The 21,342-nt window shown below is 55.0% G+C and overlaps 1 protein-coding gene across 1 annotated transcript in view; it reads left to right on the top strand.

The window, feature by feature from the left end:
* WDR11 (WD repeat domain 11) overlaps window positions 1-13,143 on the top strand; it is a 43,879-nt gene extending 30,736 nt beyond the window's left edge. Inside the window, exons 16-29 of the mRNA XM_005880168.2 lie at window positions 431-578; window positions 1,703-1,809; window positions 2,243-2,357; window positions 2,667-2,838; window positions 5,165-5,273; window positions 6,117-6,179; window positions 7,271-7,336; window positions 8,277-8,454; window positions 9,020-9,115; window positions 9,576-9,741; window positions 10,172-10,269; window positions 10,658-10,803; window positions 11,925-12,004; window positions 12,273-13,143. Coding sequence (XP_005880230.1) covers window positions 431-578; window positions 1,703-1,809; window positions 2,243-2,357; window positions 2,667-2,838; window positions 5,165-5,273; window positions 6,117-6,179; window positions 7,271-7,336; window positions 8,277-8,454; window positions 9,020-9,115; window positions 9,576-9,741; window positions 10,172-10,269; window positions 10,658-10,803; window positions 11,925-12,004; window positions 12,273-12,430 — 1,702 coding nt within the window. The 3' untranslated portion in view covers window positions 12,431-13,143. The remainder of the gene's footprint in view (window positions 1-430; window positions 579-1,702; window positions 1,810-2,242; window positions 2,358-2,666; window positions 2,839-5,164; window positions 5,274-6,116; window positions 6,180-7,270; window positions 7,337-8,276; window positions 8,455-9,019; window positions 9,116-9,575; window positions 9,742-10,171; window positions 10,270-10,657; window positions 10,804-11,924; window positions 12,005-12,272) is intronic.
* The last annotated feature ends 8,199 nt before the right edge of the window (window positions 13,144-21,342 follow it).

Below are 21,342 nucleotides of genomic sequence, written 5' to 3'. Positions count from 1 at the left end.
TCGCCCATCCCCACCAGTTTTCCAAATAAAACCGTCCCAGAGAATGACGGGTCAGGGAAGGGCCCCACCACTGCGGAGAGAGCCTGTAGCGGAAGCAGCGAGGAGGGGTCTCCTGTGGGGACGGAGGCTGCTCCTCCCCGCGGTGCATGTCCTCCCGGGAGGATACTGGGGAGTGGTTTGTGTTTTCCTGTTATTAGCTTCAGCTTTTTTTAAAATGGTTTTGGACCCCATTGTATTTGTTCCCGTTTTGTTTTTTTACTTCAAAATAAGATATGTGTAGTGTGCATAGGAGTTTGTTCATAGTTTTTTTTTAAACTATAGTCCCGGCCCTCCAACGGTCTGAGGGACAGTGAACTGGCCCCCTGTTTAAAAAGTTTGAGGACCCCTGCTCTAAGGAGATGAAGTATTTTTATCTCATTTTACCCCAAAGCTTGCTGCAGGAGGCGGAGAGTAAATCTGAGCTCAGTCAGAACATCTCGGCCCGGGAGCACTTCGTGTTCACCGACAACGACGGCCAAGTCTACCACTTCACTGTCGAGGGCAACTCCGTCAAGGACAGCGCTCGGATCCCACCCGACGTGAGTCCAGCCTCGAGCACGTCTTACTGAGCCTTCTTGTCAGAGATTTTGTTGGTTCTGTACCCAGTGAAGCCATACCTAAGCTGGAAAGCTATTTCAGAAAAATGTAATGTAAATAAGTTCAGTGTCTAAGGAGGCGCTGTCACTGATGGAGCTGTTCACTCGGCTGTAGCATCACAGCTGCGTCCAGTCCTCCGTGTGCTGCTTCCCTGGAGAACTGACTGTGTGGCTCTCACACTGCTCCATAGAAGCCAACACAAGACACTTCTTAATAAAGAAGTAATGGAGCAGTAATATTATTTGATGGCTAATGTGTGTGGACCCTGTACTGTGTGGCAGGCGTTATTTTAAGGCCTTGACCTGTACACTTTTATTAATACTAATGGGAACTCCTAAGTTTCATGACTTGCCCCACTTTATTGATGATAAAATCCAAGACAGAAAGATGAAGTAACACGCCCAAGTCACGCAGCAAGTTCAGTGACAAGTTGGGGTTCCAGCCCAGGCTCCTCGGCTCCACCCCACAGCCTCGGGGTCTGTGCTGCCGCTGCAGGTCCTCTCCCACCTCGAGGGCCAGTCGTGTCTGCCTGACCTGCCTCTGCACGTGCCTGCTTTGCACGGCTCTGGGTCCCAGTGTGCAGGTGCCTGTGCGGGTGCAGTCTCTTCACCCCCACTGTTCCCGGGGCCACAGGCTGGACCCTCTGCCTCAGTAGAAAAATCGCTGCCCGGTTGTTGTGAAGCCACTTTGGCTTCCCCTGGGGATTTCTGTCTCCTTTGCAGGGAGAGAGAAGGTGGAGACAGAGCTCTAGGTCAGAGCTGCCTTTCCTTCTCTTTCTTTTCTCTTTCAATTTCTTTTCTTGCAGATAGTTCTTCCTCCAGGGCATCCCTTCTCTGTAAAGCTAGTTCAGATAACTTCCTATCCATCAAGCCGAAGTCTGGTTTCTCACTGTTGAAAGTGATATGCTAGGTAGCTCTTTAGTGTTGATTGCATTCATAATAAAGCAAACCATTTATAATTATTACTAAAATGTCATTATTTTATCAGGGTTATTAAGTAAAAACATTGTTCTGTTATGACAGCTTATGAGTGGAGTTTATGTGTACTTGTTGCTGTTCTTTTCTAGGGAAGCATGGGTAGTATTACCTGCATCGCTTGGAAAGGTGATATGTTAGTCCTTGGAGATATGGACGGAAATTTAAATTTTTGGGATTTGAAAGGCAGAGTATCCAGGTATGAGCTCAGAATGCATTCTTGTTATTTGGTTTTTTAAAAAAGTAACCTCTTGATATGAGTCTCCTGTCATTGAACTTGGGAGGAAGGCCCTGGGCGAGAGTATCCAGGTATGAGCTCAGAATGCATTCTTGTTACCTGGTTTTTAAAAAAAGTAACCTCTGATATGAGTCTCCTGTCACTGAACTTGGGAGGAAGGCCCTGGGCCGAGCCAGCCTCTGGGTCGTTCATCCCTGCAGGGGGTCCATGCAGAGGCGCAGGGACATTATTCCAGCTGCTGGGAGGGGCAGACCCTTCTGTCAGATTGGCCCGTCCCAGGAAGTGAAGTGGCTCTCCCAGCACAGACCTTGTCAGAAACAGAAATAGAAAGAGACGCTGGACAGTTTCCAGTGTCCATCTCTCCTCACACTGTGCTCTGTGTGTGTGTCCTCAGAGGGATCCCGACCCACCGCAGTTGGGTGAGGAAGATCCGCTTTGCCCCTGGGAAAGGGAACCAGAAGTTAGTTGCCATGTACAGCGACGGAGCTGAGGTGTGGGACACCAAGGAGGTAGGTCCAGCTTGGGCGCCGTGGAGGGAGCCGCCCGCTTCAGCGGTGACTGCGTGGTGGGCTGTCAGACTGAGAACAGTTTCCTCCTCTGACAGTGTCCCCTCACAGAGTTTCTGTTCCAAAGGGGACAGCTCAACGGACTTGAAATGTTATCACTGCCTTTGGGACCTTTAAGGTGCAGCCTGCGTGTGGGAGGCAGACAGACGCCGAGTCTTTGGTTTTGCCCTGGGCCTGGGCCTTGGCTGTGACTGATCAGAAGATGAGCACCCCTGCTCTTCCTGAGAGTGACAGCCACATTCATTCCTGAAGGTGCAGATGGTGAGCAGCTTAAGGAGCGGGAGGAACGTGACCTTCCGGGTGCTGGACGTGGACTGGTGCACGTCAGACAAGGTGATCTTGGCGTCCGACGACGGGTGCCTGCGCGTCCTGGAGATGTCCATGAAGTCCACGTGCGTCCGGGTGGACGAGCAGGAGCTCCCGGGTATGCACTCGGGACGGAGCTTTATTCCGTGCAGGCTGCTCTCTTCCGGGGGAGAGCGGCTTCTGTTCCTCAGTCCTGGCTTCCCCAGGTCTGAGTGGAAGGGGTTGGAGCTGGGGTGCTGCTCGCAGAGATGCTGGACCCTTGTCATTGCTGATGTCATTCCCCAACTCCAGTTTCCCACGTGCCTTCTCTGACCCACTTCTGGGTGCTTTTTCGAAAGATGAGAGAAGTTTGCATTCATAAAAAGGGCTGACTCGGAATTTAGGGGAGCTCATCAGAGGGCACAGCTCTGGGGTGGGCTGCTGCTTCCCAAGACGAGCCTCATGCCCTGGCAACCCTCTGTCATTGGAAAGTCACTCTGGAAAGTGTTCTGAGTGTTAATGAATGTTGATGCCTATCTTACGACTCTTTAAAAATGAAAACAGCATGAGAGATCAGAAGCAAAGTGGGAGGTCTGTCCTGTAGCCTCGGAGACAAGAGACAGCACAAGCCAGTGCAGGCGGGGCCCTGATCAGGCCCTGGGTTTCTGAAAAGAACACAGCTCTCGGGCACGTGAGGATCACAGAGCACTTTTGAATGTGAACTGCATTTTAGGTAATTTCATTGAATCAATAGTAAAACTGTCGGTTGTGGAAAAAAGTAGTATTAGAAATACTCTTGACCACTTTCCAACTTCGAAATTGAAAAGTTCACATAAAATATTTTATCTGTGATTTAATTTATACTTAACTACAGAGAATGAAGTGTTCTGAAGCAGTGCTGTCCAATAGAAATACAAGGTGCACCACATAAATTTAAATTTCCCGGTACCACATTAAAAAAGAAACAGATGAAATTGATTTTAATAAGAATTGTATTTAAGCCAGTATATACAAAATTATATCATTTTAACATAAAATCATTATTAAAAATTACTAATGAGATATTTTACATTTTTCAGTACTTAGTCTTTAAACTCCAGTGTACTTTCATTTAGAGCATATCTCAGTTCAGAGGCAGGTTCTCAGCCGAAATGCGTGTTAGTCGTATTTAGAGTTTATAAAACTTACAGCTGAGAGAGTAGTGCTATAGCCAGATTCTTCCCAGTATTCCTAAATGACTGAGCAGGTGTGATATTTTAAACGTAAATTAATTAAAATCAAATGAGAGAAGAGCTCATTCCCTGTGTGACCGTGTTGCCAGGTTCCCAGTGCTCAGGAGCCAGAGACAGAGGCGGGACCGGCAGCTCAGCATGGGCTGCGTCTCACTGAGGCAGCCCTGGTCGGATTCCTGTCATCCCTGTGGGTGCACCTGTCCCCAGGATCCTGGAAGAGGGCTCGGCGGGGTGCGGGGGGGCAGCGGATCCCAGAGGACTGTCTCCAGGCGGGAGTGTGGGGGTGCGGTCCTGTAGGGAGTCAGAGTCCAGATGTTGGGGTTGGAGTGCTGGATCTCCTGTTGGTTCGCACAGGAACTTAATGAAAACAGGCAGATGGTCAGTGTGTCCTAAGGAAGCCAACCACTGGGTGTCGGGATTCCAGGGCCCAGAGGCCAGGAAGATGGGGCTTTTGTTCAAGGGCCCCTTCTCATGAGGCCTGAGCACACACTGGCCCGAGGGGCCTGGCCCTGCAGCCAGCAGCTCAGGGTGAGGGCCACGCTGGTTTAATGGTCTCAGAAAAGCAGCCATCGAATGGTCAGGTGTGGCACCTGCTGAATCGTTGCATTGGGTCTGTCACTCGGTGGGATCATTATCCCGACGCAGGACGCCGGGTCTTTGAAAGAGAAAAATTTTAGTTTGAAGAAGAATCTCTCCACTTGTGTGTCTGAGTGGTGATTATGTCGGCCACAGTCTCCCCTGCCACCATACTCTGTGAACTCTCTGTAGCTGAAGCTTCATCCTATATAATAAAAGCCTAATATGCTAAGTGTCCAGTCATCTGGTCATACGATCAACCAATCAAAGCGTAATATGCTAATGATATGCTAAGGCCACTTAACCGCTCGCTATGACGTGCACTGAGCACCAGGGGCAGAGCTCCAACCAGTAGGTTAGCTTGCTGCTGGGGTCCGGCCAATTGGAACTGAGCAAGATGGGGCGGACACACCCCTGGAGCCCTCCTGAGGTCCCTCCCTGGCCCCCATCATGCACCGGTGGGGTGCCTCGGCCTGGCCTGTGCCCTCTTGCAGTCTGGGACCCCTCAGGGGATGTCAGAGAGCCGGTTTCAGCCCGATCCTGCAGGCCAGGCCGAAGGACCCCACTGGTGCACGAATTCGCACACCAGCCTCTAGCAGTCGTATAACAATGTGTTTTCTTAAAATAACCTGTGTGTGTGTGTGTGTGTGTGTCCAGAGCCCGTGTGGTGCCCGTATCTCCTTGTCCCAAGAGCCTCCCTCGCCCTGAAGGCTTTCTTGCTGCACCAGCCGTGGAGCGGACAGTACTTGTTGGATATTTCTCACGTGTAAGTGCCTGCACTTCCGTTTTCCTTTGTCATCTCCTTGGGGGTGAGAGTCAGCAGTGGCTGCACTCCAGGACCTGAGAGGGCTGGACCCTCAACCACACGAAGCGAGCCACCACTCTGCTCGTCCTGGCCCTCGGTCTCCCCGGGGGTGTGCCCGGGGCTGGGAGCCCGTGCTGCCCTCGGCTGCCCTGTGGTCCCCTCACAGTCTGAACAGGCATCATGCGGGTGGAGGCCAAGGGGAATTTGGGGCCAGGTTTCAATCTTTTAAAAGCACCAAGAATGGCCTAGCTCAGGTGTTTTGTTCTATACATTTCAGTGCCTGCCTCGTTGTAAAAGAGCATCCACAGAAAGGATTGCTAGCAGGTGTGAGTAAACCCACACGTGTTCCTCCCTGCACTTGTGCCGTGTGGGGTGCAAGGCAGGCATTCTCTCCAGGGGAAGGAACCCCCGATGGGCCAGCGTGCCTGCTCTCAGGGCCTGTCTGCCTGGAAGGAGCGCCCTCTGGTGGAGCGGAGGGCGCAGACGCCGCTGGTCCTCGCTGAACTTGTTATTAACACGATCCAAACCTGCAGGTTTCGGCGCCCACTGATAAGTCTTCTGGTTTCTTGAAATCAGAGGGACTCTCTGAACCCGTTTCTTTGTTTTGATGAAACGAGGCAGAAGCCAACACCAAAGATGATGGGTGGGTCCCTGAGAGCAGTGCTGCTGTTTGGTCTGCAGCCAGGTTTTGACCAAGGACTACAAAGAGGTTGTTTCTCTAATTAACACACTTTTTTTCTGGTGAACAAATAACTGGTTGTAAGGGAAGAAATAAGGAACTCATTCAAAATCTCTCCTGCGCAGGGATTACCCAGAAAATGAAGAAATAAAGAGCCTCCTTCAAGAGCAGTTGAATTCGTTGTCCAAGTAAGCACTCCAGTTATGTCTTTAGAAGATTAGAAGATGAGATGAGAAAGGAAAGTATCCGTCAGGCTGTTTAAAATGAAGACACGTCGCAGTTCAGGAGACACGCGTGGCGGGGTTTGTGTCCCTGGAGCCTGGTGGTTGGGCAGTGACTGATCTGTCTCAGCTCGTTCCTGGGGGCCGGGGCCCTGGTCTCCTGTCTGGGCAGGAGCAGAGCTGGGGTGAGCGTCCCCTGGCTCAGGCTGCGTCCACCACCAACCCCGTGAGCTCATGCGAGGACATGCCAGGCGGTCTGTGTGCCCGCTTCCTGCTCCTGAAGTGGGCTCCCCGTCCAGGGCCGAGCACAGTCCTGGCGAGGAAGTCAGTGCTCCATCAGCCACGAGCAGGGAGGATTATGTAGGAATAACGTTGCAAAGGAAGTGGAAGCATACGGGTCCACAAGGAGTTCTTGGTAACACCAAACACATGGATGCAATCTAGAGGCTGTTACACCTAATTATCACAGTTAATAAGGTCGCCATAATAGAATGCTTTATTGAGATCAAATGCCAAATAATACTTGTTTTCTCTAGGCAAAGGTTAACGTGTGTTTAAATGGAAAAGGATAGATTTAAAGAATATTCCTCCTTTATGAACGTGCTGTATTTGGCTATCTTAGAATATCAGTTTATGAAAACACTGGCCCTTCTTCCTTAAACATTTTACATCTGGAGAGTTTCAGAAGCAAATGCTGAGTGCGCTGCTCTCAGCAGGCGCTGCTCCTGGCGACATCCCCGCTCCTGCACGTGGGCAGCTGCTCCCATTTTCAAGGTCAGCCCCGTCAGAGCCTCAGCCCGGAGTGAGACGGACCCTCCAGGCCAGACACGCTGTAGGCTCCAGAGCTCTGTAATGTCAGGGATGTGGCGAAGGCACCTCTATATGACACGCTGTAGGCTCCAGAGCTCTGTAATGTCAGGGACGTTACAGGCGAAGGCACCTCTATACGTTCTAAGCACAGCCTTTGAGTGGGATTTCCCATTTCTAGAGCCTGTGATTGATCCCCTTGCTTTATTGCTCAATTAAATGTTTTTTCTTGCCTTTGGATTCGTCTGCAGTGACATAAAGAAACTCTTGCTCGATCCGGAATTCACTCTTCTGCAAAGATGCCTGCTGGTTTCGAGGTAACACTCTGAAGGATTCGGTGCAGAGCCTGGCCCTGTGGCCCAGCTGGCTGAGTGTTGTCCTGGCATCAGGGGTGGTGGTTGACTCCCAGTCAGGGCCGGGGCCTGGGCTGTGGGCTTAATCCCCCGAGGGGGCTTGCAGGAGGCGGCCCCGGGATGTTTCTCTCTCATCGATGTTTCTATCTTCCTCTCCCTCTCTCTCTAAGGTCAATCTTTAAAAAACCATATATTTTAAAAAGAATTCTGTGTAAGAGATAGAATTGGCTAGCTCATTTCTTTTATGGATTTTTAGTTAAGACCAAACTCTCTTAGATTAGAAAAATATATTGTAGTTTATCCTTTAATATGACAGTTTTTAAAGTAGTAACAAATAGAACAAACATGACATTTAAACGAGAGATCTAGGCCTTATCTATTGAGAAGACTCCCTCGTACAGACAGCTTCTTACAGTGTCAGCTATCAGGGCATGCACCTCAGTGATGTCATTCCGATGGGTGACGTGAGAGTCGATCACCGGGACTTTCACGTACCGTGGAGTGTCACCTGTGAAAAGACGTTTCCCTCCGCTCCCCGGAGGACAGTGGACGTTGTCTCCAGACCTCGTGGGGCAGTTAACCCGGCACCTCCTCCGTGTGCTGTGGCTCCGAGGGGAAGGCGCTCATGCACACGGGGCCTCTCGTGGCCCAAGCTTCTGGATGTGCTGCTCTGGGCTCCGCGGAGAGGCCTGGGGCTGAGGGACCCACTGCGGCCAGGCCCCTGTATTGTTTGGCCGGGCACAGGGCTGGAGGACTTGCTGCTGCAGCACCTTCTCTGAGCCGGGCACTTCCCTCCCCCGCCCGGGTCACGTGGCAGCACTGAGCCCGGCGGTTCAGGTGCTCTGAGAGCCTGTCCAGGCCGCCTGCCAGGTGGTTCCGTGGACGCTTGGCTTTGCCTCCGCAGGCTCTACGGCGATGAGTCGGAGCTGCACTTCTGGACCGTGGCCGCCCACTACCTGCACAGCTGGTCCCAGGAGAAGTCGGCCAGCACCCCTGCTGCGCAGGAAGCTGCCCCTCGGGACCGGGCGAGCAACCCACTGGACATCTGCTATGACGTGCTCTGTGAGAACGCCTACTTCCAGGTGCTGTAGCGCATTCCTACGCGGATTAGCCCTGCGCGCTGTCTCCTGATGACTTACGTGTCTGTAAGCCTCTTCCCTTGGGAAACTTTGGAACTAAGTTAAAATCCGCAAAATAGAATGAGCCCATGCCCACATTTGCATAAAAAAGGCCGGACCCAGGACTTGAAACGTTTATGAATGTTTCTAGATTTTTTAATACACATTGAAATTTTATTAGCAGTCTTATTTTTTTTCTTTGCCTAAAAAATTTTAACTTAGGTTTGTTCTCTCTCTTTTATTATTTTCCGTAAAGAACAGATATTTCTTTCTCTTGGCTTGAATGTGCTTTTTATATATGAAAGGGCAGCTTCCTGACTTTGAGTCTGTGGTACACTCAGCGCTCACAGGGCTTCCCAGCTGCTCACAGGTGCTGTCTGAGGGCAGCCTGTGCGAACGGCAGCCTCCCCTGCCCGTCCCAGTCCTTCCAGAAGTCAGTGATGTCAGCATAAATGAAGTTACTAAGTATAGTGAAATTTAAATCATCAAGTCTTTTAATCCAGGTTCACTTCTCCTTTCCCCCCTCTAGAAGTTTCAGCTGGAAAGGGTTAATCTGCAGGAGGCGAAACGGTCGACTTACGATCACACGCGCAAGTGCACGGACCAGCTTCTGCTCTTGGGTCAAGTACGTCAGTTTTTATAGCTTTTCATGCTTCATGGAGTTGCTGGTTGATTCGTATTTCAGAGCATCGCACCTCTCTCCCTCTCTGTCCCTCTCTCTCTCTCTCCCACCATAGCATTTCTCTGAAAGCATAAGTATAAATATGGGCTTTCTCTCAAAGACAGACCAGTACATCTTCTAAGAAAGTGAAACTATATGGTTACTCAGCTTGTGATCTGGGCCTCATGGTGCTGAGGGAGGCCTCGGTGTTTCTGTTGGTGGCCGGAGCTGACGGGCACTCCTGAGGGCAGGCGGGCCATGCTGCCCGGGGGAGCAGGAACCCGCTCAGTGTGCGTCTCGTGAACTGAGCGTCGGGAGTCCTTGGAAATGAGAGTCCTCTCACGGCTGTGAGCGTCAGGGTCCAGGCGATGAGCCTGAGGGTGGTGCTGGGGGAGAGTCATTGGAGGAACCGTGTCCCTGCCAGACAGACAGGGCCGTGCAGCTGCTGCTGGAGACGAGCGCGGACAACCAGCACTACTACTGCGACGCGCTGAAGGCCTGCCTGGTCACCACCGTCACCTCCTCTGGCCCCTCCCAGAGCACCATCAAGCTGGTGGCCACCAACATGATCGCCAGCGGCAAGCTGGCAGGTAAGCGAGCTGGGGCCTGCTCACCAGGGCCCTGGGAAGTCAGGCTGCTCCCTGCAAAGGATGAGGGACGTTTCTGCCCTTTTTATGGGTGCTGGAGGGAGAGGAGGACTATTGCTGGCTCTTTAGGAGATAGCTCTAATTTAATCGCCTGGGCCAGAGCACCTGTCAGGAGTGAAAGGGGCCCTGGAAACGAATGCCAAGACAGTGGGCACCAGTCGGACACACCTGGCCGATGAGACGCCGTGCTGACAGCCAGAGAGGGAGGTGTGCTTGACCTGTGTGCTTCCTGCCTGGTCACTTGAGGGGCAGCATCGTAGAACTTGAGCCGGGGTCTCCAGCAGGTGCAATGACCAGGTGGAGTCAGGCGTGATCTGACTGTCAGCGGCGGACAGAGGGCGTGGGGCTCACGGGGCTGCCCGGGGTCTTCCAGAGGGTGTGCAGCTGCTCTGCCTGATTGACAAGGCCGCGGATGCCTGCCGCTACCTACAGACCTATGGGGAGTGGAGCCGGGCCGCGTGGCTTGCAAAGGTAGGCGGTTCCTGTGGGTGCCCTGAGTGATTGGGTAGAAACTTTAGTCTTGAACCTTACACTCGAGATTTAGAAGCAGTTTTGGCTGCAGAGCTGCTTTGCAAATATTTTCTTACAAATCATCCTCCTGCTCTTTTGAGCACAGACTGCATTGCTTCTTACTGGGAGATGCAGTTCCCACTGGTGACGGTGGTGACCAGGGTGGCAGCTGGCTCACACACCATGTGCTGGCCCCACGCCCTGCAGGCCGGCCCTGTGCCTCCCAGTCGTGGTCAGCAGCGGCATCAGGGTGTTGCCAGTGAAGCCACACCCAGCCTTGGTCTCAGGAGCGTGTTGTGATCGGTACTGGTGTCTGTGCAGATGTCTTGCTCACACGGCGTCTCTCCAGGTCCGGCTGAGCCCGGAAGAGTGCGCCGATGTTTTGAAGCGGTGGGTGGACCACCTTTGCTCTCCCCAAGTCAACCAGAAGTCGAAGGCCCTCCTGGTCCTCCTCTCCCTGGGCTGTTTCTCCAGCGTCGCTGAGATGCTGCACAGGTACCGGGATGCTCCGGGCTGGGCCCCCGTGCGTGCTGCGTCTGTCACTGCCCAGGCCCTTGGGGCTCCACAGCGGGAGAGGGGGCGGTACTCAGTGCCTGGGGTGGGGGAGAGGCTTGCATTCAGGTTGATTAAACCCTAAAAGGAGTGGATGGTGCATTGTTTATTCATTACTTTTTTTTAAAGGATAGTTTGATTTTTTAGGGAGAGAGAGATAGACACATCAGTGATGAGAGAGAATCATTGATCAGCTGCCTCCTGCACGCCCCCTACTGGGGATTGAGTCGGCAACCTGTGCATGTGCCCTGACCAGGAATCGAACCGTGACCTCCTGGTTCATAGGTTGAGGCTCAACCTCTGAGCCACACCAGCCAGGGCCATGTTTATTTTTATTGGTTTATAATCCTTCACCCGAGGATATTTTTCCATTGATTTTTAGAGAGAGTGGGAAAGAGAGAGAAACATTGATGTGAGAGAAACACATCGATTGATTGCCTCCTGCATGTGCCCTGGTGAGGGCCTGGGCCAGGGAGGAGCCTGCATCCAATGTACGTGCCCTTGACTGGAATCGAACCCGGGACCCTTTGGCCTATAGGCCGACCTCTGTCCACTGAGCAAAACTGGCCAGGGCAGGGCCATGTCTATTAACCCTTCGTTTGCTCTGGGAGCTGTGCTCTATTCCTGCCTGTCCTGGTCAGACCTACAGGTGCCTCTTTAAGAAGAATACGGAGAAGTCTTTAGTGCACATTCAGCTTTGAGTCGAGCACCTGAGGGGCAGGCCCGAGGGCAGTGGGGAGGGGACAGCGTGGGGGGTGGGAGGGTCGCCCTGAGAGTCTGAGGAGCGGTGCCCATGACCCATGATGGACATTTCATGTGTTTCAGAGGAAGGATGCGGGGGAGGTCAGTGCAGGGAGAGGGTACGTGTGGACAGTGGTGCAGCCTGCTGTCCCGTCCCTGGAGGTTTCTGTGTCTCGGCTGCTGCTCACTTCTTCCGTGTTAGTGGTAGGGGGTGCGGGTGAGGGCCCGGTGCCCTCCTCTCCTCGGAAGCCCGGCTTAGGAAGGCGCCAGTGAGCCTGGCGCAGCCGTGAGTGACGGCCTGACCTGTGTGTTCTCTCGAGCAGCATGAGATACTTCGATCGAGCCGCCTTGTTCGTGGAGGCGTGTCTCCAGTACGGGGCCCTGGAGGTCGGCCAGGACACAGATATCCTTTGCCGGTGGCGATGCTGAGGAGGCAGCAGTGGACGAGTGGGTTTAGAACCCCTCTCGGGCGCGCCGCCTGGGTAGGGGCTGTATGGTGGGCTCCGCTGGTGCTGTGTCAGGAGGTCACAGATGGGACCGCCCTCGCCACGCCAGGAGTGGCCTCAGTGCCTCTGCACCTGTGGGTGGAGCTGGTCCTCCCCACGGGGGAGCTGGGTGGGGGGGAGGGGGGCGCTGAGCCTGCCGCCTTCAGCTCCTTGACTGCGGCTCACAGAGACTCGTCTCCGCCGTGTACGCAGACTACGCCCGGAGCTTGAAGAGCCTCGGTTTTAAACAGGGAGCAGTTCTTTTCGCTTCAAAAGCTGGAGCCGCTGGCAGAGATTTATTGAATGAGCTGCAATCCCCCAAACAGGAACTGGCTGAAGAGTGACAGGTTAACAGGCACCAGGAAATCTGACCTCGCAAGCCAGGTGAGGCGGGCGTCGGTCGGGCCGTGGTCACGGTCACAGCCCAGGCTGATGGACGCTTCGCTCCAGGTCCTCGAGCTCTCCCCAGCTCCCAGGCCCCTGTGCACAGCTGTGTCTCGGAGAACAGCGTGAGCGCTCCGATTGTGAGAGAGAGACCACTTTATGCTTTAGGAGAGAGAGCTTTAAGAGTCCCTGGAAAGACTTAATTTTTTTAAACTGAAAATTCAAGCAACTGAATTACTTTTCTCATCGATGGCATTTAAAGATGTTTGGGAAACCTGTAGTGAGTTTGTGAGACCGATTCTCAGCTCTGTGCTGTGCCTGTGTTTATACTCAGCCGTGGAAGATGCAGACGACACGCAGCCAGCAGTGCCGAGGTCACCGAAGCGCCTGTGTCCCGGCCTGGACACCCTTGTGCCCAGTCCAGGCAGGGCTGCCTCGTGCTGCAGCGCGGAGGCTCGCGGGGACTTCCACCTGTACGCCTGGTTCCACTGCCGGGTCTTTGATCTTTGCATTTTAACTCCTGTGACGCATTATGGGAACCTCCTTTTTGAAATCTTCATGCTTTAGTTTTGTCTTTGTGTTCTTAACATGAGATGTGACTATTGTAAATTATTGCTGAGATTTTAATGTCCATAACGTACAGAAATGAGAAATAAACAGGAAATCCCGGCCAGGCTTTTGTGTTCTCTGTGCCTGAGGCGGGCGCTGTGCTGGCTCCTCAGGAATCCGTCCGGCCGCCCACCCTCCGAAGTCCAGGCCGCGCGCCGAACCCGAGAACCCAGGCTGAGGTCCGAGGGTGCGGCTCGGAGCAGGACCGAGGGCCTGGACCCCGAGCCTCGGCTCCGGCTCGGCGTGTGGCTCCCAGAGTGAGGAGGAGGGCGCCTCTCGAGGTTTCCCTCCCAGGTGTGTGCCCCCCTGCAGGTGGGACTGCAGGTGGGATCCCAGCTCTGCCTGTCTCCTCCGCGAGGAACTGGATCCATGAAGGTCCGTCCGGGGTGCCTGTTCCAGGCCTGCGCTGTGGACCGTCGAGCACCCAAATGTCCCCCTCAGGCGCTGGGTACAGCGTGACTAGTGACCCTCCGCTGATTCACTTCATGTGCAAGTTCAGGTCCACCGTCTGTCCCCCCGGACCCACCACCAGGGCGGGAACCAGCGGGAACAGCCGGCTCCCGCGAACAGCTGGCTCGTCTGCAGGGGACTTGCTTGGAGCTCAGTGAACAGGTGCCAAGTGGGTGGGGGGGAGGGAGGGAGTGCAGGTCAGCTCTGGAAAAATCCAACCCCTGCGCCGTGACGTCTGCGTGGACTCTCGCCCGCGTCCGAGACCCAGGGAGGCTCTGTCCCCCGGAGCGGCGCCCGCATCGCTCAGGTCAGACGACTTTCCACCCACCCACCTGGAGGAGTCTGTTCTCCGCAGAAGCTCTGACCAGCCCGCTGTGCGGTGGGTGGGGGGGAGGGAGGGAGTGCAGGTCAGCTCTGTCTGGAAAAATCCAACCCCTGCGCCTTGATGTCTGCGTGGACTCTCGCTCGCGTCCGAGACCCAGGGAGGCTCTTTGTCCCCCCGACCAGCCCGCTGTGCGCCTGGGAGTCGACGTTCTCGCGGCACCGACCTGCCCACGTGGAGAGGAAGCAGGTGGTCCGTGCCACTCCTGCGTTTCCCCGTCGTGTTCCTCTTGCTTTAGTTGTCGCTGCGCAGGGTCCTCAGAGGGTCCGCTCTTCTCCCAACTCCTCCTCTAGAGCATGGGACTCCCGGGGACTGAACGCCAGGCGGAGCCCCATCCACTTCCTACCTCGAGGGCCACGTGGGGCTGAGAACAGCCTGCCAGCCAGTTCCCGGAGAGGCGGGTGTCGCTGCGCAGGGTCCTCAGAGGGTCCGCTCTTCTCCCGACTCTAGAGCATGGGACTCCCTGGGGACTGAACGCCAGACTTGCTGTGTGGCCTGGGGGCGACCCCTGCCCCTTCCGAGCCTCAGGTTCCCGTGGGTAAGAGACCCTCCCAGCGTGGCTCTGCCTCCTGCTTTCCGCCTGCACCGCGCTCCAGCCTGCGCCGGGCAGCAGGGGGCAGCAGGGACCGGAACATGCAGGCCGTGGCCTCACCGCAGCCCTGAAGCTCCCGGTTAGGGAGCTGCCCTTTGTCTGAACATCTGTCTGGCTCAGCGCCCAGAAGCCACCAGCCCCCGAGCGAGGAGCTTCCCCCCACTGGGCCCTGGTGAGTGAGGAGGGGGGACTCGATGCCGGACTTCGATGTGGCCTTACAGCCTCTGCACACAGGGCTGCTGAGGCCGTGGTCCCAGGTTGGGGATGCGAAGGCCTGTCAGCCCGACCCCGGGAGCTTCCTGTTCTAGGCAGGGGACCAGCCAGCAGGCCTGAGGTGCTTCCTCCCGGGGCTGGGGCTCTGGAGCCCAGGGCCTTGGGTGTGGACGGGGCATGAGTGTTTGGGTTGGTCCCTCCATGTGCAGCGGGAAAGGGGGTTCCTATAAATGTGTGACCCCAGGGCCCCCAGCATCTCCTCCGAGACAAGCTGTGCCTCTGCTGCCGCCTCCCCAGCCCTGGGAGGTGTGCAGAGGCCCAGGATCTGCGTGCCAGACAGAGACCTGGGCCTGGGAGCCCGGTGCCCGGAGACTGCAGAGCCGGGACGGCCTCCTCGGGCCTGGCCGGGGCTGCAGGTGGTGGGAGGCCCACAGAGGGACTGAGGCGTTCTCGGGCCTCACACCTCGGAGGCTGCAGGCAGGGCAGCACCAGGCTGAGCAGGCTGCCTGGAGGGGGCTGTGGGCAGACGCAGCTGGAAGGGGAGGACTGCCTGGGCAGGCCCGGAGCCTCAGGCAGGACCAACCACAGCAGCCGAGGGGCGGGGGGGGGTTCAGATGCAGCTTTCTGGGCTCCTCCTGAATCAGGGGAGCTGGGAGTCTACATTTTAACGAGTCCCCCGAAGACTCTAATTCACACGAAGCAAGAGAAGCAGAACTTCTATCCAGTCAACAGACATTCGCAGAGCACCCCTCCCTCCCTGCACGTCAGATTCCTGTCCCTCCCCAGGCACCTTCCCGCCCTCCTCTCCGAAGCTCCCCTCCTCGGGCCTTTCCCCAAACCGCTGCCCCTCCGGCCCTCTCCACGCAGCCCCTCTGCGCAGGCAGCTCCCGTGCGTGTGTTTACTCACTGCCGTGTCCCTCTACGCCCCCTGCGCAAGGCCAGGGCCTGGCATGTGGAGGTCACGCCTCCACCCTGTGTCGCTGGCACAGAAGAGGCCAGTGTGTTTGTCGGACGAAGGATGAGGCCACGTCTCATAATGGACAGTGGGGCGGGCGTGTTGGAGAAAGGACATGTGAAATGAGGGAAGGTGTAGGCCCAGCGTGGCCACTGCCAGCCCCTCAAGGGACGCTCACCCGTGGGCGGCAGAGAGGGAGCGACCAGGAGAGCTCGCAGCGGCGTTCCTGTTGGGGCTCAGGGCCCAGCTTCCGGGGCTGGGTCTGTGCAGGTAGGAGGCCCACCCGGCTCGGCTGTGCCAGCCCGAGGCCCCGCGGTTCCAGGAACCCTTCCCAAAACCTGCTTGCAGGGACTTGCCCCCTGGCACGCCATGAGCTGTGTGCTGGCTGCCTTGTTAGGAGATTAAGCTTTCTTTTAAAAAGATGGAAAAAAAACCTAGCAAAGGCTTGACTGGAGCTGACCCCCGAGGAGGCGGCGGTAACTGATGGGCACCACGTTTGTCTGATTAATCTTCTTGTCAACAGAGTTGTTCCCTGCCGGTGCCAGCTCTGACATCACCCCGCAAGCCTGCCACGCTGGCTCCTACCCAACCACACGGCACCTCTGACCCAGCCCTGAGCTCCCAGCCACCCCAAAACGCGGCCTGTGGTGCTGCCGCCGGTGGAACCGGTGGTGGGGACAGGTGCCATCCCTGTTGGCCTAGGAGTGACCCCGGGTCACAGTGGGATGGACGGCGGGTGGAGGCCTGGAAGGACCCCGATGCTGAGCTTCAGCGGCAGGTTCAGCTCCGGGAGGTTCGACTCCCCGGGCTGCTGGCTGTTGTCAGGCGGGGTTGCCCCAAGCGGCAACATTGCAAATTCAAGTGCCAGGACCCAGGCAGGTACAGAAATGAGTCTGGGTTTAGAATTGGGGGTGGGGCTCGGACTGGGGTCCTTAGCAGGCGGGTCAAGTGTTCAGACTGGGTGGGTTTACGGGCTGAACTGGGCCCCCTGGTGGCCATTGCCTCCCTCTGCACCAGGCTCCTTCACACAGTGCTGACCCCAGACTGTCCCGGTAGCTCGGGCTGTCCTTCCGGTTTGTCGTCAGAACGTCCATGCACCTGCTTCTGTATCATTTGTTCCGCCCACACCCGGCTTCCTAACCCAGGGGTCTGCGGACAAAAGCTGGGGGCCCCGCGATGGAGATGGGGGGCATGGCCCTCCTTGTTCGCACTGACCTCTGACGGATGGAGCGTTTTCAATGATGGTCACACTTCGCAGTGGGGGACTCGCACCTGCAGGAGCGCAGCTCCTTCCCGATCGCGGGGCGGTTGGCGCAGAAACTCAACACACCGACCGTCTCCTCCGTCTGAAAGGCCTGCGGTGAGGACGCGGGTCTGTGGACCTGTGACCTCATAGAGGACCTGTGACCTCATAGAGGACCTGTGACCTCATAGATTAGAGGACGTGGCTACCGAGCATTTTAGAGTCTGATGGCTGTTTCAGTGCAGCGGTGGCCTGTCGTCCTGAGCACCTCGCTGTCCCTGTTGTCACAGATCCGGGGCCCAGCGCCTCTGTGGACGCCCTCGGTGCTGCCCAGCCACCTGGACCATCAGCTCCCCCTCAGGTCCTGGCACACAGTAGGTGCTCATGACGTTTTTGCCATAAAATGGGGCCATGTGGGCCGGCCCTTCTGTCAACGTCCAGTCGCTCCGTGGGGTTCCTGAGACGTCGCTATTGCCCGTCAGCTATAACCACGATTTTCAAACGATGTTCCAGGAGGAACGGCCTCGCCCGGTTCAGGGACCCGCTCGTCCCCGGAGGAGGTCCGGGCCCTTTGCCGGATGCATGTGCCTCTTTCTCCGGGACAAACCCGGCCCCGCCGGCAGAGGGGGCCTTGCTCCCTCTGTGAGTTCGGGGCGATCCCGCCAGGCAGGCCCCCCCATTTCCTGCTGCAGCTACAGGGGCGCCTGCGCCCCAGCTGCCGCCCAGGATGTTCCCAGTCCCTCTGCCAGGGAGCAACGAAGACGGACATAGCTAAATGCAAGCCATCGCTTCCAGCCAAGCGAACAGACACCTTTACTAAGAGGGTGACCGACCACGAATTAACTTTCTGTCAATGTGGCCCAGCGAGGCCCTCGCTCTGTCTCCATCGCCCTCGTTTGCTCCTCTGAGCTTTTTCCGCCCTGGCAGCGTGGCTCAGTGGTGAGCGTCGACCTAGGAACTAGGAGGTCACAGTTTGATTCCTGGTCAGGGCATGTGCCCCGGCTGCGGGCTTGATTCCCAGTGTGGGGCGTGCAGGAGGCAGCCGATCCATGATTCTCTCTCATTGATGTTTCTATCTCTCTCTCCCTCTTCCTTCCTCTCTGAGATCAATAAAAAAATATATTAAAAAGAGCAAACACAAAAAGCTAAAGAGCATTTTCCCAGGGAACAGCTGTAAACCTGACTCTGAATGTGAGAGACAGGGCGGCTGCTCAGTTCACCTCGAGCTCGTTCAGACGAGCCGTGCGTAGCCTGGGTGCTCCTTCTAAGGAAATCCTGGCAGGTCGATCCAGCCCAGAACACCTGAGAAAGAAGTGCATTAAAAGCATTATATCGTTGAGGGGGAAAAAGAAAAAATGTCCGTCACCAAATGAGACCATCACCAGGTGACAGCTCTACCCACGCCTCCACCACAGACCCCAGTGGAGTTAATACTCGTCCCTGGTAAAGGCCGTGAAGAAAATGAGATTAGTCAGTAAATGATGTTAGGACCAACCATGTGGAAAAAATTAAAGGTAATCCCCAGCTCTCCCCATAGACCAAATAAGTTCCACATGCAGTTAACAGTTATGCAAAAATAACAAAAGCAAGAGGGCTTTGTAGCTATAAATGCTTAAAGATAGGCTAATAAATAAACGATTATTGGGGCTGACCACAGAGACGCGAAAACTGCCTATCAGCACATCGGAAGGTGTTGGTGAAAAGTATCACAGAGTTAACCTTACTGTTGTGTGAAAGGCTAATGCAAAACAGTGAGAAAATAATTAACAATAGTCACGGGCAAAGAAGATTAAGTAGCTAAAGTACAAATATTCAATAAGCATTAAATCATATTCAAATTTATGAATTAAAACATGTAACTCGAACCAAAATGTAACTGTAAAACATAGTTAATGGAGTGCCTCGGACCAGCGTGGCTTTTAGGGTGTTTTCCTGGTTCTGCAAGGGCTCCCCAGTCAGACCCGCGGAGGCTGATTTCAGAGGCTTCCCGAGTTCGGAGTGACTTCCACATTTGAGAGGTAGCCTGTATGTCCAGGAATTAGAGCTGTTACCATCCACCAGACAGACTATTACTCAGCCATTATATTATTGTTTTATTATTATTAAGATTTAAGGCTATGGGGAAGGGACCAGGATGTCATGCGAAGTGGAAGATTGGATATGAAACCTGTGCACAGAGTGTATGCCCTGAAGTTTTCTGTAGGAATACTGGGCGTGGCGTGTCGTCTCTGTTTCCCCTTTTATGTATTTTCCCGACAAGAAAACAGATCAGTTTAGGACAGAAAACACCTTGTTGAGAGTAACTTGAGCATCTCCGTCTGACTCCTGGGCGCAGACCCATTGGGGGCCAGTGGGCAGACTTCCTGGGAGCTGGTGGGGGCCGTTCTCACTGGAACCCCCACAATCTCAGGAAGAGGCCCCACGCCTTGTCCGTGTTTGCTCTGCACTCAGACCCCCAGGGCAGGTTTGCCCGCTAGTCAGGGAGGCAGGGTCTCAAGGACGGTCTCGCTCGCCCACAGCCCTCTGCACCTCGACCTCTGCACCCCGACCCCGCGGCAGGGGAGGGCCGGCGCCAGGACCGTTTTCACAGCGTGAGGTGACGCTCTCCCATCCGCTCCTTTGGCAGACACTCCCGGCCTGGCTGCCTCCCCCGCTGAGCACACCCTCGATTCCTGAGCTGACACAGGAGGTGCTGAGAGCCAACCCCACAAACAAGGCGGCTCACTCCCTGGACACAGAAGTTCCAGAAAAACATGTGACAACGGTTATGGTTAGGGTTAGAGTTAGTAGTTAGGTTTAGGGTTAAGATGGAGTCACCTGTCACTCAGACCTTATCCTGGGCTAGGGTTAGGGATATGGACAGGTTAGGGTTAGGGTTAGTAGTTAGGTTTAGGGTTAGGTTTAGGTTTAGCAGTTAGAGGTTGGGGTTAGGGGTCGCCCTGGGGCCCCCTCCCACCCCCTGGCCGCGTCCCTGAGTCTGCCCCTCCCGCCTGACCCTGTGTGTGCGGCCACTGGGTGTGCAGGCTGGAGCTGGCCCCTCTGAGTCAGCCAGGTCCGGGGTGACCCCGTCAGGAGGGTAAATGCCTGGGGCTCCCAGCCCAGGAGTCTCACCTGGTGACTCGGGACAATGGCCGGCGAGGCCGCCTGGAGGAGCCGTGTTACTGTGTGAGGCTTATCAGCGTAACGAGCTGCTTATGGCGTGTTAAGTGCAGGCCTCTGGGCTCGGTTTTATGTGTAGACTTCAAACTGGGCGCTTGGCATGTTGAAAATGCCAATTAATGGTGCAAAATCAGAATTTCCTTTCTTTAAAAATCAGAATTTCTAATGGGGAGGAAGGATTTTGCAATAGCTTTTTAAATGATCCCAGAATGTATCCAAAGCACACAGGTATTCACACACAATCAACCGCAACCACAAAGACAATGTACATACACTTTTTTTTTATTAAAGAAGCAGTAATTCACTGCTCTGTTCTGCATGGTGGCATGATTTGTGCTTTTGCTGGAGGGAAGAATGATAAAACAGGTGGTATCACCAGCACAAATCTCCCACAAGTTGCTCTAGGAAATCTGTCATTTCTACCCGTTTCTTGCAGGCCCGAGAACAGACGTCTCCAGGAGTATTTACTGCGCTTTCATGAGAAGAGTTTCCAGGCTGCCCCTTGAAGCAATGAAGTTGGATTTGGAGCAAATGGAAACATTGTGAAATGGCCTATTTTCTTCCAAAATTTGTATTTTCTTCCTTGCTTCCTGTTCAGTCAGGCCCACTCATTAGCAACCATGTTTTTGCGTTATACTCAGCAGAAGTTTTGCTCCGTGACCATATTCCAAATTAAACTTTCATGTTTCCAGGAAAAGTGTAACAAGTGTTTAAATCAGTCAGAACTTAAACTAATGAGAGGATGGGGCGGGGGAAGGGGAGAAGCCCGAAACCTCGTCTTCTGTGCAACTATTGCTTTTTATCTGCTTCACGCTTTGGGGAGCTTTTATCCCTGGGTCTTAGAAGGACTTCTCACAAAGCAAGACGCCCCCGGGAAGCCAGAGGCTGAACTGAGAACTGCTGGAAAGTCCTGGCCAACGCCGGCCTCAGGGAAGACACGGGGGAGTGTTAGTTTCTGAGGGTGTGGACGGCTGCCCGCAGCCAGCTGCCCTGTGGGAGCTGGGAGGGTGTCCTGTCTGGAAGCCGCACTGTGCAGATGGGGTGACAGCAGCACACCCACGAGAACCGAGGGATAAAGCGACAGGTGGCGCTCACACCCTTTGCTGCCTGTTCTTATGAGCAGCTACTTGTCGCACGTCCGGTGTCCCTCTGCCAGGGAGCAACGAAGACGGACACAGCTCAGTGCAAGCCATTGCTTCCAGCCAAGCGAACAGACACCTTTACTAAGAGGGTGACCGACCACGAATTAACTTTCTGTCAATGTGGCCC

Source organism: Myotis brandtii, unplaced genomic scaffold (genome assembly GCF_000412655.1).
Source record: "Myotis brandtii unplaced genomic scaffold, ASM41265v1 scaffold628, whole genome shotgun sequence".
Lineage (NCBI taxonomy): Eukaryota > Metazoa > Chordata > Mammalia > Chiroptera > Vespertilionidae > Myotis > Myotis brandtii.
Note: the sequence above shows the minus strand (reverse complement) of the source record. Positions and strands in the feature narration are given on the sequence as shown.